Source organism: Falco rusticolus, chromosome 4, assembly GCF_015220075.1.
Source record: "Falco rusticolus isolate bFalRus1 chromosome 4, bFalRus1.pri, whole genome shotgun sequence".
Classification (NCBI taxonomy): domain Eukaryota; kingdom Metazoa; phylum Chordata; class Aves; order Falconiformes; family Falconidae; genus Falco; species Falco rusticolus.
This window is the reverse complement of record NC_051190.1, coordinates 22,815,044-22,831,847: the sequence shown is the minus strand read 5'-3', so window position 1 is coordinate 22,831,847 and position 16,804 is coordinate 22,815,044. Positions and strand designations below refer to the sequence as shown.

The following is a 16,804-nucleotide window of genomic DNA, read 5'->3' as shown; positions in this document are numbered from 1 at the left end:
TCAGGTATTATCTAACCTAGGCCCAACAGATTTCATATAAGGGAAGTTTTTTGCAAAATCAAGTCCTACAGAGCAGCCACATTCTTGCAGATGATTTCCCTATCACCCCTCAGAGAGAAGCGACACCCAGCCCAGCCACCAGCAGCCCCCTGCAGCAGCCAAACAAAAAGAAGGTCAAGTCTGAGGGAGTTCTTTGTCCAAATTAGGAATAAAAATAAACTTGAAAAGGGGAGACATATGAAAGCAGTAGCGTTGCCCCCACCTGCAGCTAGCTGCCCTGGCTGAGCTCACAGCCCTCCATCGCTAGCACAGCTCAAGGCCCATTAGGACCAATTCCCCTCTGCCTGAGTGCTATGTACCTTCAAGTCCATTTTCTCCCTGGTTTTATTTTTATAATTGCTGTAGCTTATAAGAGTGTTTTGTTCTGTGCAGCGACAGGCTGTCATTCAGCCTGAATATGCCCCTTGCCCGCAATAAGCATCCCAGGTAATTCACTAAGCACATGGATGCTTTCCTTAAGGGCTTGCTATAAGGCATGCTGTAGGATTTCAATGGAGACACTAGGTCCTGCATCATCTGCTGTCCCAGTATCCCCAGGGGAACACCATGGACCATGAGCAAATGCTCCCAGTACAGCAGGGACAAAGCATCCCCATTATGTCCATTGGTCAACCAAAGTAAGCATGGATTTAGCCATCCCAAAGCAAACTAAGGAATTGACCTTGCAAGCACAGACCATGGGAAGAGTATCACCCAGAGAGCACCGGTGCAGTAAGAAGGATGACTGCAAACACAGGGTCTGAGTAATTCATTGTAACTTTAATTTTCACCATTGAAACACTCTCCAAAAGTCCATCACCAGTTAAAAACCCAAATGTCTTATTAAGTTTTACAGTAACAATCAATATAATGACTTGGTTTTCAGACATAGGCTGGGATAAAATGAAAATGGGAGGAACTGGAAATGCACTTTATTTCCACTTACTGGCTTTGACAATCCCCAACCTCTTCAAACCCCAGGGCGCGTTTCCACCCTTCCCCAGATAATGCTGAAGTAAATCAGCACTACAGCCCAGGCTCAGCTCACCTCTTAGCAAACCACAGCACCACCAAGAACCTGTCAGGGCAGCAGGTGTAATGCCAAGCACAAATCTGAGAGGTAAAGCAGCACAAACCTCAGTGCAATTTTATTTCATTAAATAACTGGCATTTTTAATTTATCTTCACGGAGCACATTAAAAAAATACAATCTAAGTCAACAAATATGACAAAAAGATTCATGAACAGTACAAACACAATGCAATTGAGAAAGATCGTGTTTTCTCCTAGCTGTGTGTTTAAACTACACCTCATTATTTTTGTTATTTTTAATGTGTGCTGTATTTATTTTAATTTAAGGAATAAGACTTAACATGCTCTACAAACACAGTAGGAAAGACAGAACAGTTTGATAGTTTTGCTAGCTCAAAGATACCTTTATAATGCCACAAGTAAAAAACCTTCATTTTATGAACCCAATAGCATCTTATCTAAAATCCACCCTGGAGATTAGGATCAACTGTCAGACCAATTTTCCAGACTGTTTAGGAGCTGAGTGAGGAACAGCTGAGGGAGGGAAGAGGGAGAAGCACACACATCCATTGCTAAAATATTCAATTAGAAAAAGTAGCACAAGGCAAAACAAAGCGTTATGTATAAATAAACCATTGCGTAAGAATGTACATAATTGATTTGCCGCACAGAGGTACCACAAATCAGCTAGTTCGCTCTGTGAAATAGTTAATGTTTTTGATAAACTGTTGCAACTTTTTTCAGAGTTTAGAGCATGAATGATACAGCTCAGCTGCCTGGCTGCTGCGGCATGTACTTGCCTCTAAGGTGCAAATGCGCCCTGCTCCCCGCAAGAGGAGTCCAGATCCGCTCCAAAGCCAGGCTGAGGGCATCGGCGAATGGCCCTGCTGAAAACCTGCACGTGGCATTTTCACCCCTTTTCACCAGGCTGTGACAGTCATTAAAGGGTTGTTACATATTTAAATATGAAGTGCAGGGTTACAGCGCAGCATAGTTGCGCGCTCAGAAACAAACATGGGCTTATTTCACATATGTGCATTTATCACAAACATAGCCATATCATGCACAGGTGAATAAGCAATTATTATTTCATCAACGGATAGATTTCTTAGAGAGAGCAGCACCAGCCTAGCTTGTCTCAAGCAGGACATTTTACAGAAGAGTTATCAGCAGCCTCACTCCTCAGTGCTTTTGTGCTTAGAGGTATTTATTTTCCTCTGAAATGTAAGAAGATCCTTCCTGAGAAAATAAGCACGGGGTTTGGAGGCTTTTTCCATAACAATTTGATTCTCTAGCCAAATACATTTATCACAGATGGGAAAAACTGTATTTGTTATTTCTTTCATTTCTTCATGGATTCAATACCCTTCACAGTTTATCATTTCACAAAAGCATTCCTAAAGATGCAAAGCCGCCTTTCAACAGGCTTCCGTACCTCTGCTCTGCAGCCCTGCACACCACCCACCCTGTCTCCCCTCGGGATGCGTTATGGATCTCCGTCTGTTACAGACTTGTTCCTGCGGCTGTCCTGGACATCCTCCACACAGCTCGAGGAAGTCAAGCCACCACTCCATTTCCACACATCCAGTTTAGCTCACAAAGTGAAAACAAGCTGTAGCTCCCCAAGGGCTGATGCCATCATGGTTGCTGCAGGCAGACGGAAAATTAATTTTTGGTGTCAACTTCCAGAATCCTGTACAGTACACAAATCACTTTACTTAGGACACGAACATTCTACTACAGGAAATGTTTCCAAGCACTGGAACAGGCAGGGAGCTCCCATTGGCCATAGACTTGCTGGGGAAATCAAGACATCAAAACAGCCTTTCCTAATTTTGAAAGTCCTTCAAGACAGTAGTTAAAATCTTAAAAAGCTTAAAAAAAAACCTTAAAAAGGTGATTTCCTTTACATCACTGATTTCTGTACTGCTGTCAGACAGAAAAACTACAGAACCACAGAAAGTAATTTTTATTAATTTTTATTGTCAATATCATTTCTGTGCATTCAAGTATTACTGCAAAATAACCTTCTTTTAAAATCACTAACACACCTCTATTAGGGCTGGGGTTTATTTCTATAAAAATAACAGCTTCCAGCCAAATTTGAGTCGACAGCTTCCCTTTAACTTTTTATTTATTCCTGCCATTTTTTTAATAAATGGGATTTGGCCTTGATCCTACCTGTTAAGACTCCATCTTGATAGGATCAGCACGGGAAACAACTCCAGGCACTTAGTCCTGCGTCTACAGCGGCAAGGCACTAGCACAATTAAAACTGGTGGTGATTCTGTCTAGGCTTTTACGAGCTGTCATTAACTTCAAGACAACAGGAGAATTTATTAGCTTTCAGCCATCCATTAGACTAACTGGTACCTTACTGCTTCGTATTTGTCTCTGTTATGCATCGCCCTGAGCAATGCCAACACATTGAGGGCATCTCAACATATCTGATGTCCCAAAGATTACAGAAGAGGGGAATGTACCTGTTTCCAAAGGGAATAAATAAATAGAAAAGAAAGCCACAGCCTCAGCTGGTGTAAGCTGTCAGAGCTCCACACACATCCATCAGTGGGGCACTTGACCCCAGCCATGCAGAATCACTGTTTTAAACTGAATAAGCCCAGCTATGCCATCAGCCCTCCTTAACCAGGAGGAGGTGGCATGGCCATCTGGGAAACCATGGTCCCAACATACCCTCATGTGAGGGCAGGAAGGGTTTATCCTGTGGGTCAGGGTGGAAAACACAAGAGAAAGCAAGTGGAAAAGCTACCACAAGGAAGGTAACAGTAACAATGCTCCAGAGAGGCCTTCATCAACTCAATTTTATACGCAATAGGAAGGACAAGAAGGTGAGGAGGCAACACAGCTTGTTCTGGCTCTGTCAGCTCTGTCAGAGGTGCAAGTCCTGAACTTCGAAGTGTTACAGGGAGAGCAGCGGCAGACGCTGGACACAGGCAGAATACGTGTTACAGCACACGAGAGGTGGTTATGGACCTACGCGTCAAAGGACATTCAAATGCTGAAGGCTGGGGACTGGGGAATCAATGGAGAATGTAACACGGTGAATACTAAACTCGGCATTGTCCTTGAGATACACAAGATACAGGCTGATATGTGACATTCCATCAAGTTGCATTTGACTTTTTATTTTTTTTAACATGGAAATGAAGTACTGAGATCCATGGGATACACTGTCACAACTCAAGATGAGCATTAGAGATCTATCAAATCTTTAGGGCCAGTTGAGCTCATCCTGGAAAATATATTATGTTTGTTTCACTTTTCAATTAGAAAGTATATGCTTCTACCTATCCTCAGGTCTTGTATTACTGGGATTCAACATCAGCAGTCTCTGATACCACAACTGAAAACAAAAATGTTGATAAGCTTATCAAGTTGTGTTTATCGAGCAGAGGTCTTAGAAACCAGCAAATGCATGGCTCCCCCAGGATAAAGGGCTATATTCACAAAGAAAAGTATTTGCCATCAGAGTTGTACTCAATCTAGTCAAGCTTTCCTTGGCAATGGAACTTCTAATACTAACTTATCTATGTTTATCTTCAGATATCTGGAAAAAAAATTGTGTTAAAAAAGGTAGAGATTTATCACAAAAATAATTTATAGATGTATTTCAAAAGCAAACTGGTATCAATCTCAGCAGCATTTTGATAGCCCAGTAAGCAGTGGTGGCTGTTGCAGTATGTGCAAATTTGCATTTTATCTGTGATCTTGTATTAAGGAGCTCATCGGTTGTTGTTGCTGGAAATAGAAGCCTGCTGCACTTCTTAAGGCCCAAATCCTCCATTCTCATGGAGGAAAATTTCCTGCTGTCCCGCTCTTCTTGGTATACCGAACATGCCAATAGCTGGAGACAACAGTCCTGCAAAGATGTAAATTCCTCCTGTGTTGCCAAGTGCTGCAATACATTTACAAAGCAACTGCACTGAGTTTGTACTGTGTGCAAAAATACCATGCATATAATTATGAGGCTGAATTTAATGACACTGAAACAAATCTCCATTCTGATGAATGCATAATTACTGTTATTAAAATATTTATGAAATAATAAATTTATTAGAAAATCTTCTACATATGAGCTTGCAGAAGGCTTTACTCTACACAAATTCTAAAATGTCAGCAGAGAAAAACTTGTGAGGCACCAAACCTGAGCACTTCCATCTGAGACAACGTAGGTACGAAGGTCTCCTGAGATCCTGAACACTCTGCCCTCTCCATCAAAGATAATAAAATCCTAATTCTGTGTTTAGTATTTCCTTCATATGGAAAATTTTCAGTTCTTTAAACAAGGGCTACTATGGAAACAAATGTCTTGTGGGATTTTTGTTTGGTTGCCTTTTAACACAGATAGTCTAGACTGGAAATGTGCTGCTGGGACGAAACAGAATTTAAAACAACCACTAGTACCCACCCAGACCACTGGAAATTTAAGCTAACATCTCGAGCCTGAATCGGGCAGAGATGGAGTTTCACAAGTCCCAGCTGAGTGGATGTTAATCTTGCAGATAAATCTCTCCCACTACAGCATTCAGCACCTCTCCTTCTTGTACCCAGCTTCCAGCAAAAAAAGGGAGAGCAGAAGTCTCGCTTTAGGAAGATGCCTATTGCGTTCTGTGCTGCACTTAAGCCTTGTAGCCCGCTGTGAAACTACAGTCCAAACAAACAGAAAATTTCCAGCAAAGAGGATACAAGCTGACTATTAAGAGGAAAAAAAACCCAGTCTTTCAAGGAGGTTCTAGAATATTCAGAAAAGTTTACAGAAGAGCTGAGGCAAGCATCTGCGAGGACCAGCCTGGCAGTACGTGTCCCATCCCAGGGCAGTGACTCAGCACAGATAGGGAGCACCACGGCAGGAGGCAGGCTGACACCTCTACCCCCAGAAAACGGGAAGGGAGCACCTGGGGGGGGCAGAGCGGGAGATTGAGGGGATGCTACCAGGACAAAGGGATGCCTCCAAGCACACCAGCCAGAGCCCCGACCAGCCTGCTGCCCTCCCGCTGACATCAGCCGGTGCTGAAGCACTCAAAGAAAATGCTGGAAGACTGTGCTAAGAAAAGCATGTGTTTCCATCCTCTACAGTCTTTGGATTTATAGTCCTATTTATGTATGGGCACTCTTCTAAGAAAAGTTAGGATTAGAGCCTTTGTGTAGGATAGTAATAAATGGCTGCTATAAAAATGACATGCAGGGATCTATATTCACTTTTACACCATCGTTTCTGTAACTGAAATTTGGTTTATGAACAAAAAGGATGACTTTTCCAGTTAACCCTTGAAAACCCTAAAACCCACTCTACAAGCAGCTTTTTCATGTTTCTAGCGAGAAGAGTGGTTAGGAGGTGGCACGGTGTTTTGGAGCTCGCCCTCCACCTCCGAGCAGGCTGCGGCGCTGGCAGCCGCGATGCACGCTCCTTCTGTGGGGCTCGCATCCCTGAACCCCACCGGCTGTGTGCACCCTGAGCACGCTGGGCTGTGTGCTACATCCTGCTATCAGCCACAGAAATTTAACATTTCTAATGAAGGAAGTGGAGATACAGGTTTGTACCAACCCACCTGAGGAGAACCTGGATCAGAGTCATTTTTCAGGACAACTACAGCTTAAGGTTTTGGCTTTGTCAGCAGTTGTTATACCCGCAAGTGAAAAGCCAAAAACAGCTGTAAAACTGTAAGAGCAAGATCTAAGGACGTATCTACAGCAGGCAGGGGAGCACAGGGACCACACCGAAACCAGGTCCAAATTATCTGGCTTTTGAACTGGAGGCACTACAGTAGCTCCAGCAAGGCACTGCCCTTGGGCTAAGGTGAGCAGCCCCGTGGCAGTCACCCAGCCTGTGACACACTGATGGGTTTCTGTCCTTCCTGGGACTTGCACATCACCACCTGGCACTGACCTGGGCTGTGCAGACACCAAACCTGACCTTGGCTGCTTCCCCTCCCAGGGCAATGTGCTGCACAGTGACCCCTCTCAGCTCCTCCACCCCAACCTCAGCTCTCCCTCAGCTCTGTCAGGGCAGGCTCCAGGCAGAGACCCAGGTGGCAGGCACAGGGCCAGCAGCCTGCCACAAAGGGAAGCACCACCACAGCCCTGCTGTCCAGCCCCTCTGCCTGTGCCTGGGTCCAGAAAGCCACCCCAGCTGCTGTTGGGGGAAGACCCGAGGCTCCTGCTGCTGGGTGGAAAGGGAGAGCTGGTCCCGCAGGGCATCCTCCCTCCAGCACCCTCTCACCCCGTACCAGCCACAAGCCGACCTCTCCACCCTCTTCCCCGCTTCCCACAGGTGTTACGACTGTCCTCTCTTTGCTCCCTTCCCAGACAGGAACAGCCAAGCCTGAACACAACCCGCTGACTGTACCGCTGAACACCTTTGAGGTGGCTCTGTATTACTAAAACACATCCTTTCTCTATTAATCACACATCATTGATTCTTCAGAGTCCTAACATCATCATAACACGAGACAGACAGAACCGAAAAGCCAGACGAGCAGGTGACACGGCTGTCGGCACACTGATGGCGGCAGAGGCACACTCTGCCCCGTCCTCACCCACCATGGCCCGGCACTGGTGCCTGCTCCCCCCTTCCCAGCCCTACCCCCCAGCAAAAAGTTAAAAGACAGGTCACTTGTGCTTACAGCATGAACGTCTACAAAAAGAAATACTAAGTTTTTAATGCAAATATGTATATATCTATATAAACACCTACATACATGAACACATTCATAGACATTAAGCAGAACCATCATCAGAAGGAAACCTTGCAACCTAGGACTGCTGCTAACTGTCCCCTCCACCCACAGAGGCCAGGCAATCCTCTTCACAAAACCAGAGGTATTTGATGTGCCCTGCGAGTGAAAAGGTCTTATCTGTGCCACTCCAGGCAGCGCAGGGTGTTTGGAAGGGAAGGTCTCCCCAGCCTGCCTTCTCTTGCCATTCAAATCAGAGGCCAGGTAGCCCAAGTGCTTCACATGATCTCAACGCAAGGAGAAAGGTGATCTCTAATCAGGAGCACTTCACAGGGGTTTGGGCATGCTTGCCAAGTTCATTTCAAAGCACTTGGAAGTGAGGCACTGGCCCGCATTACCCCATGAGCCAAGGAATAAGAGGATATATACTTTGCAACACGCTCGCATTCATACAGCATGCTAATGCCTCTCCTGAACATCCTAAATGACACAGCAAAAGCATCACTCACTTACCACAGTACAGACTAAAGTAGAGGGAAGATGGGCAATACTGCTGGAGTTATTGTTTCTCTGGAAACGTAACACCACTTGTCAAATTTTGTGAAATGGAGATACTGGTCCCCAGAGGAGCAGTGTGACCCCGATGTGAAGGTCTCGGCAGCTGCCCCACTGGAGGTGTGCTCAGGCTGCACCATCCTGCACCCTGCCACCAGCTCTGCACAGGCATGGTGCTGGCAAAGGGCTTTTTTAGCCCGGGCACCCCACCTTAGTACCAGCTCCATCATGTTCAACTGCCCTGAGCTACAAAAAAAAAAAAAAAGAAAGATGGCAACCTCCTGGCAACCTCCACTGCACTGTCTGTGCAGGGGTGGCACAATGGCCCCACGATGAGGGGACACAGGGAGATTAAAGAGCTTTTAGACCATTCCTACATAATCACTGCTGTCATTTGAAGTCTTTCTTCCTGATGCAGTACAACTGCATGGAAGAACTATGCTAGCTCTGCAGCTACAAGCTACCCCAGCAAGGTAAAACATGTGGTGCCTGTGCACAAGTGATCGGTGGCCTGGTGAGGCAGGGCTGCCATATTTTAGCAGCCCATAACAGGACCATGCCTTATTCCAGGGTAAATTGTTGATGATTCAGAATACCTCTACTGTATTCAGCAGAAGGGCTTTATAGGACCTTGTGAATCATCAGTAATGAGGAAGGCTTTAGAAATACTTGTTTTTCTTCAGATTTCTCTCTGCCTGGATACCCACTTTACCACACTAATGACCTGACTGTATTGGATTCCATGCTCTCCAAACAGCCTTAATTACATGCTTCGTATCTTCCAGTATTATGATAAAATTCATCATAGTCCTATGTCTGGGACAGTCAGCATTGTCACTCATTGAGATTAATTTGAATATCACTATAAATAGAAATAACAACATCTGATATCACAATGCAGAGTATTGTCAGATGGTTTTAATGCCTCCAAGCAAAACTCATTTAATAGACTAAAATACAGAATATAGTACATGTAGTTTTACAATATTAGTATTATGAGATTCAAAAAAAGATCAATATTTCTTTCATAAAAATTAATGCTTTGAAATGATCCTTCCATTCGTCATCCCAAAGAGGTCACCTTATTTCACTGCAAAGAGTAGATTGGGAACCACACAAGTGTCCTTGCTGAATATATACTTCCACCGTACAAGCTGACATGTTCCAGCATCCCCCTTCGCTGCCCCCATGCCAGTCCCAATTGTCAGCTAATCCTTTGCTCACAGAAGCACCATCATCCCTCCCGGTCTCTCTCCATGGGTGAGCATCATTTCCCTGGCAGAGCCAGTCTTCTCCCAAATAGCTACCTAACATCTACACTGAGACAGTCAAAACAGATTAAGAGCCAAAACTATTGCTAATATTGAATTATGCCTTGTCAAGAAAGTAAATTTTACCTTCAAAACACTGTGTTCCAGAAAAACATAACGATAGCACCTCCAGCCTCCCATTAGTAACTCCACACAAAACCTGTGAATTCTTGAAGCAAGGATTTTCCTTTACTTTCAGTTTATACAGGTGAAATAAGATTCCACATCTATTAAATGTAGCTTGGTGTTTCAACATTATGGAAGAACTGCATGGCTCAGCCTGTTGACATGTATTTGGTGCATCAGTAACAAGGATAAATACTTAGAGGCTGATGAAAATGAAAGCTTGCTGAGAAACACAAAAGACATTCTTTGAAAAGAGGCAAAGAATTAAAGTTTACCGTTTCCTATTTTCAGCTTTTTCCTAAATCTTCTATATGAGTCTCACTGAAAAAAGTATGGTTCTCCTGAAATATCTTTTATCAAATGAATCATTAATCCACTTCCTAAGACCAATATTGTCTTATTAAAAGTTAGAAGAGGAAAATGCAATAAACTGGTAATGAGTTGGAAATGTATTAGCATCTAGAGGAAAACATTGCTAAAGACTGTTAAGATTTCTTCCCAAATACCAGCGATAACCCAAGAATCCCCCCATGGCAGGTACATTGCAGTCAATTAAATTGGCCATTTACTACCATCTCATTAAGTCAAGTTCAGCAGGCGGAGGCTCGACAGGAGTCTCTGCCTTTACACCCAGAACCTACATAAATGGAAACCATCAGGCCTATATCCCATATTCCTGCAGGAAACTGAAACAAGGGGGAAGAGAGGGAGGAACGATCCGTTTGCAAACGCTTTGCTGCAGAGGGAAGGAGTTCCTAGAAACCGACCAGATGAACAGCATAAAATTAATTATAAAAACAAACACTTGAGAAGAATCTCTTGAAATCATGGGACCGCACATTCTGCAAAGCCATTCTCATAGAGCCCCTCACCCTCCTGCCCTGTGACTGCGCTGCAGAGCTGGCAGGAACAGGCACAATGTGCCAAGAGCCACACTCCATCCCCTCCAGCCAGAAGCTGGGAGAGAACCACAGCCTCCCTGGACACCAGTTGCAGCACCTCGAACATCGCAGCTCAGTCAGCCACAGCTTGTTGATGCAGACAGCGACCACTGTGGCAGCATAGAAGATGTCCTCACTCAGAGTGCCTTGGAAAATGCATGCCCTTTTCTAAGGGAAAAGGCAGCATCCAACTAGGAGCTGCACTTTTAGGCTGTATTCCTTTCCCAATAATCACATTTCTACTGGCTTCATTGTGTCTAGAGCAGAAGGCAGGGCTGCAGCTTTCATCCTTCTCATTTAGTACAAAGGCACCCGCAGATGGAAATATAGCCAAAAGCCCCCAAGGGATGCGAGGGAAGTTTCAAAATTTATACCCCAGCCTCATCGTGCTCCTTTATCCCACGCTGGTTTCTAAAAACTTCCCTGAAGGGGCTTGGTAACACACCCCTACATGCCACAAGAACCATCACTGATAAAAGCAAAAGGTGTTTAGACGAGAAAGAACGATTGTGGATTGACTACTTAAAATTGCATCCACCAAGGACAGACACCTGAAGCAGTAATTAGTTCATTATTAAAGCTTGTAATGGGAAGTCTGTAGTTCTAAGGGAGTTTGAAAATTAGTTCTGCAGTATAAAAAAATCACTGTGCTGATATTTCCCATATTGCACGGTTCTACTCCCAGAAAATATGAAACAGATGAAACGTTTGGCAATTTTTTTCAGCCTAGTTATTGCATTTCATGGAGTTGAATTTGTAAGGAAAGCTATGACACTGAAGTAACAGTATTTTTTACAATGCAAAGCTAGCAGCCTAGAAACATATTGCCTTGAACTCCCTGATGCATTTGGAAACAGCTTTCCAAATTGTTTGTTTTATTTTTAGAATAGGTATTTAATTTACAGTCAGCATACTATTTATTGGCATGCCCTAATAGAATTTTATTTTGAAAAAATCACTGTATTTCACATACTTGAATACTCATGCATTTATATCTCCACAGTCCACCACACATGGCAATATCCCTTCTGTTGCATTAATCCACCGCCCTGCAGCAAAGACACAGGCGCTGGGTGCCGGGCAGCACACCCGCCCCATGCAGCACAGCTCCCAGAGCCCACAGCCCACCGGTCCCTCCCGGCCAGGGCACAAGCCCTAGGAGAAGGACATAGTCAGTAGGAGCTCTCTCACATGAGCTCCAGTCAGGGCACTTGCATCCCTGCTTCTGGAGAGGATGAAGTTAAAGAACGGAGATGCAGAAATAAAGCATCCAGCCAGATGCATCCCCCCAGCTCGACCCCTTCCAAGGTGAGAATTGCCAAACTGGAGAGAGCTCGTCTGCATCATCTTCAAAAGCAAGTCACACGTGCAACTGCACTTTGACAAGTCTCAGCTATGAGGGTCTAACTTGCTCCCAAGGGTGGGCCCTTGCCGCGTGGCTGGGATGCTCTTGAACATTGTAACTGAAGGAACTCCAGGAAGGTCCCACACAAAGTTAGCTGCTGGCAATGACAGATCCTGAACAGGGGCGTAAAGGCTCCCCTTCCTATAAACCTGCACTTCTGCAGGGCAGCTGCATCTCTCATTAGCTGTAATTCTGGCAGAGAAATCCTCAGGTACTTGGCCTTAGGAGACACACTGCCCTCACCAGCAATTCCTGCGCCCACCTGCGACGCACCAACACATCCTGCGTGAGTCGGAGCGAGTGGCGACCCCAGCCTCAGCAGCACGACAGCTCTGCTCCACCAGCACCCACACATCACTCAAAGGCAGTCGGGGTTACAGCTTCCCTTTGCTCGGCAGCAGCTGGGGCTTGGGGCCTTCCTCACAGCACCTGGGCGGGGGGACACCCCACCCCACACACACTCCCACCCCAACCGTTCCCATCATCTTTTCTCAAAGGTGCAATTCAGGGATAAGCAGAGAGAGACAGAGAGGCAGGGGGAGGGATTTTTGCTTTCATCACACAGGAAAAAGCTCAAGTCTAATGTAGATCCTTCACATCATTTTTTACAAAAGGAAAGCTTCTACAAAACTTCACACAGTAATTACACAGATGGATTCCAACCAGAGGACCTCGGTGTCCTTTTCCCCTGCTGATCCACCTGTTGGCATCAGCTGAAGATGCTCTCAAAGCTCTGTGCTAGATTGGGAACAGGTGAGCTGCATGGAGAGAGATCGTAACTTCACCTGCCGAGAGGAAGATGAATAGCCTAAATCTCACCCATCCTGGGGAGGAAGCCCTTTAAGCATCAGTAGCCAGCTGAGGAAATCCCACTGCGCTCCATATGAGTTTATGTATGTATTTTCTCCCTGCATGAAAGTAGAGGACAAATAGTTCTCTTCCAAGATACTGTCACAGAAATGTAAACACTGGTAAGATTTCTTTGAAGAGCCCTCCACAGATGGAAAGAGTTTTCATCTACAAGATGTCAGGGAAAAGCCAGTTTGGACATGAAAATAACTGTCCATGAGCCATTTACCCACCCCTCACCCCACCGCCAGGGTCAGTAAAACCTACAGTGACCCAGGAGAAGCAAGCTGGCTGCAACAGCTCACCCATTTGCAAAAGTATTTAGGTTAACGAGTTTTTTGTGGTTGGGTAGTTGGTTGTTTTTTTTTTTTTTTCTTTCCAATCACTTAACAGCTTCTCACCCACCCCCACCAAACGGTGCTTAATAGGTCTAGTTCTCCTCCTGTCTCTTAAAACAGGTCTGTGTCTTATTTCTCCCTGGCTGGGACACATTCTGAACTGTGGTTTAAAGGAGAGGACAATGGGGAACAGGTTTTTTGCATGAAAAATCTGCCTGAAGAAGGCAGAGCCAAGCTGCAAAATACATATTCAGTAAAATCTCTTTCAGTATGTACCAGTTCCTGCTTTCCGGATGATTTGGTTAAAAAGCAATTGCGAACAGATGCTTAGTCACAATACATTAAAATATTTAGATTTGTATAAATGTCTCCACATGCAGAAACTGCCCAAATGTCTTATTTTCTACAAATCCCATTACGTAATATATCACCAAAGATTTTGCAGGTATCATGGCATGACACAAAAGGCTCCCGGTGCCCAGGGTTTCCTACTGAAGGAGATCTCGGTGGAGAGTGCCCAGGATTTGCTCTTGAACAAGATGCAGTATAAAACAGTTGGCTAATTTCAATCTACTGGCTGGTGCAAGTCCACGGCAGATCAGCATCTGCTGAACCAGTACTTCAGCAGAACTTCAGCACCGCTCGCATCCCTCCAAGCTTCTCGGCTCCAGCTCGAGCAGAACATGAGATCATCTGTTTTGCAGCCCAGGAAGGGGTGTTTGTAATGCAAGAAGCCTCGAACAGATACAAGGACAGCGAACTGAGCCATGCCAAGCTGGCTCGCATCGCACATGCGAGCCGGGCCGCTTCCTCAGAGGTAGCATTTCAACAGGGAGACCCACACGTTATCGCTGCACAAATTGTGAGAGATTTGGCACATCGCTGAATCCAGGAGCAATACGAGGTACATTTTAATTTGCCAAGAGGGGGGAGGCGAGGGAGGAAAACAAAACCAGCCTCTTAGCATCCTTTCAGGAAAACAGACAGGACCCAGTCTGGCTGGGCAGTGCAAAGGGCAGTGATGGGAGAAGGAGCATCGCTCCGTTTGCCTGGCATGCGATGGCTGTACCTGGCACCAGCAGCCAGATGGGAATGAGGAGTAACAAGGGCTGCTGACAGCAGAGAGCGGATTTGCCGTGAAAACCTCACAAGTTTCCAGCTGGGAAAAGCGGAGGATCTCTCCGCCCGCTGCACAAAAATAAAAATAAACCCCACCACCACCTTCCGCATGCGAAGGCGTAGGATAGGAAGCGAGAAACTCCGCTGCTCACGATGCATCTGGTGGCGGTTTGGTCACCGCACCCGCGATCGCTGCCAAGGAGCAGCCGGAGCCGCCGGGCCCCGCCGCTGCCCCCCCGCCCCGGGGGGGACCCCCACCCCTGCGCAGGTGCCTTTTCCCGCACCTGGGGCGCCCCCCGGGGCGGGATGGGGACGGTCACACACGCAGGTCCCCGTGCCCCAAGAGGCAGTGAGGCTGAGCCCCGGCGGTGCCGGGTGGGGGGCGATCGCAGCGCGCCCGGCCGGGGGCGGGGGGGGGGGGCGGGCAGCGGAGCGGGCAGATGCTGCAGCGCGTCTCCCCCGCACTGCACACACACACGGTTCTTTAATCCGCCGGCCCCACTCATCCCTCGGCGCCTGTGAGAGCCGCCCGAGCCTCGGCCCGGCGCCGGCCAGCCGCCCCCCGCCCCGGGACCGCCACGCTGCCCCTTCCCCGCCGCCGCCCCCGGCCAGTCGGGGCTCTGCGCGACCCCTGCGGGCGGGCGGCCTCGGGAAGCCGCTGGGCGCCCGGAGTTGCCCGGCCAAGTGCCGCCGGGAAAAGCCGCCCCCCCCCCCGCCCCGCTCTCGCACAGAGCGGACATCTCATGCGTGAAGCCCGTCCCGGCCGTGCCCCGGCTGCCTTCGTCCGCATCCCTGCCGAGCGATGTTTCTCTCTAACGCAAACCCACCGAAGCCATCACCTTTGCTTTTTTCTTAAGCCCACCCCGCCCCCACCCCCCCCCCCCGTCTTTCCCTTCACGGATTGCTTCTTGTAAATGGGGTGATAAATCCTGAAAGTGCCACGCACCGTGAAGAAGGGAGACGGGGGAGGATGCTGAGGCGAAGCGGGTGGCTGCGAGGGAGGCGCGGGCTCCGGCGGGCAGGCAGCCGGGGGACACGGCCGGAGTGGGCGGCGGGCAGCGCGGGAGCCCCCGGCCCCGGCAGGCACAGCCCCGCGGCGCGGCTCCGCGACCCGGCGCAGCCCTACCTGGAAAAGCCGGAGGATGTTGGCCACCATAATGGACACAGAACTTCCCGACGCCCCGATCACTCCAACTACTTTTTCCGGCTTGACGAAGACGGGCGGCTCCCCGTTGGTGCACCTCACGTCGGAGGTGTCCTTCTGGATGAGAGCCTGGACGAAGGTGAGGGACTGCTCCAGCGCGTAGGTGTCTCGGGAGCAGGTGTCCAGGATGCGCGCGCCCAGCGTGACATTGGGCAGCAGGTCCGGGTCGCTGTTGATCTGGTCCAGGGCGTACAGCATCGCCTCCAGCCTGTGGATGCCGTTCTCCTTCTTGATGTCCCCGCAGGGCACGCCCGGGGGGCCCTTGGCGTGGACGGGGAAGAGGCCGCCCAGGGTGATGTCCCCCTCCAGGCGGATGGAGTGGGGCGCGTACATCTCCTGCCCCTGGGCTGCCGCCGAGAGCAGGAACTCCAGCAAGCAGCAGGGCAACTTGAGCAGAGTGAGGAGCCGCAGCAGCCTGCCCAGCCGGACCATGGTGCCGCCGCCCGGGCGCTGCCCCGCGCTGCCCTGCACCTTCATGCGGCCGGCGGGGCCGGGCGGGCCGGGCGCGGAGCGGGGGCTCGGGCGCTCCGCCGCTCGCTCCCTCCCTCCCGCCCTGGCCGCGGCTGCTCCGCCGCGCTCCGCGGCAGCACGGCACTGAGGAGCCGCGCCGCGCCGCTACCGCTTTAAATGGTGGCCGGTCCTCTCCGCCTCCCGCCCCCTCCGCCGCCCCGCCCGCCGCTGCGCAGGATGCGGCCGCGCCGACCGAGCCCGGCCCGGGGATGAGGATGGGGATGGGGATGAGGATGGGGATGGGGATGGGGATGGAGCCGGGCGGCGGCCCCCGTCCCCTCCGCTAGCCCTGCCCCGGAGGGGGAGGATGTGTGTGTTGGGGAGGAGGGGGAGGGGATGGGGAGTTACAGGTGGCTCGGGGGCTGGCCGGACCCCCACGGCACCGGGGAAGGGGAGAGCCGGGGTACCCCTGCTCCCCGGGGCGCCGCCGGGAGCTGAAGCTGTGCGCGGGGATGCGTGGCTGGCCGCGGCTCGGAAACACCCGCGGAAGACGCTTGCGAGGGGGCTGCCGGCTCAGCCCCCCTGGCGGAGCATCCTCATCCTCATCATCCTCCTCCTCCTCCGGCCGGTAGGGAGCGGCGGTGCCGCCGCGGGCAGCGGGGCGGGGGGGCAGCGCGCCCAAGCCTGCCGCCCGAGCGCGGGAGCATCTCAGCCAGCCTGATGCATCAAACACGGTAATCC

The 16,804-nt window shown here is 49.1% G+C and overlaps 1 protein-coding gene across 3 annotated transcripts in view; it reads right to left on the bottom strand.

Annotated features, from left to right (window-relative positions):
• Nucleotides 1–16,154, bottom strand: part of GRM7 (glutamate metabotropic receptor 7) — a 304,155-nt gene extending 288,001 nt beyond the window's left edge. For all 3 annotated transcript variants that reach the window (XM_037387351.1, XM_037387352.1, XM_037387353.1), the window contains exon 1: nucleotides 15,536–16,154. In XM_037387351.1, coding sequence (XP_037243248.1) covers nucleotides 15,536–16,090 — 555 coding nt within the window. In that variant the 5' untranslated portion in view covers nucleotides 16,091–16,154. The remainder of the gene's footprint in view (nucleotides 1–15,535) is intronic.
• Between the last annotated feature and the right edge of the window lie 650 nt (nucleotides 16,155–16,804).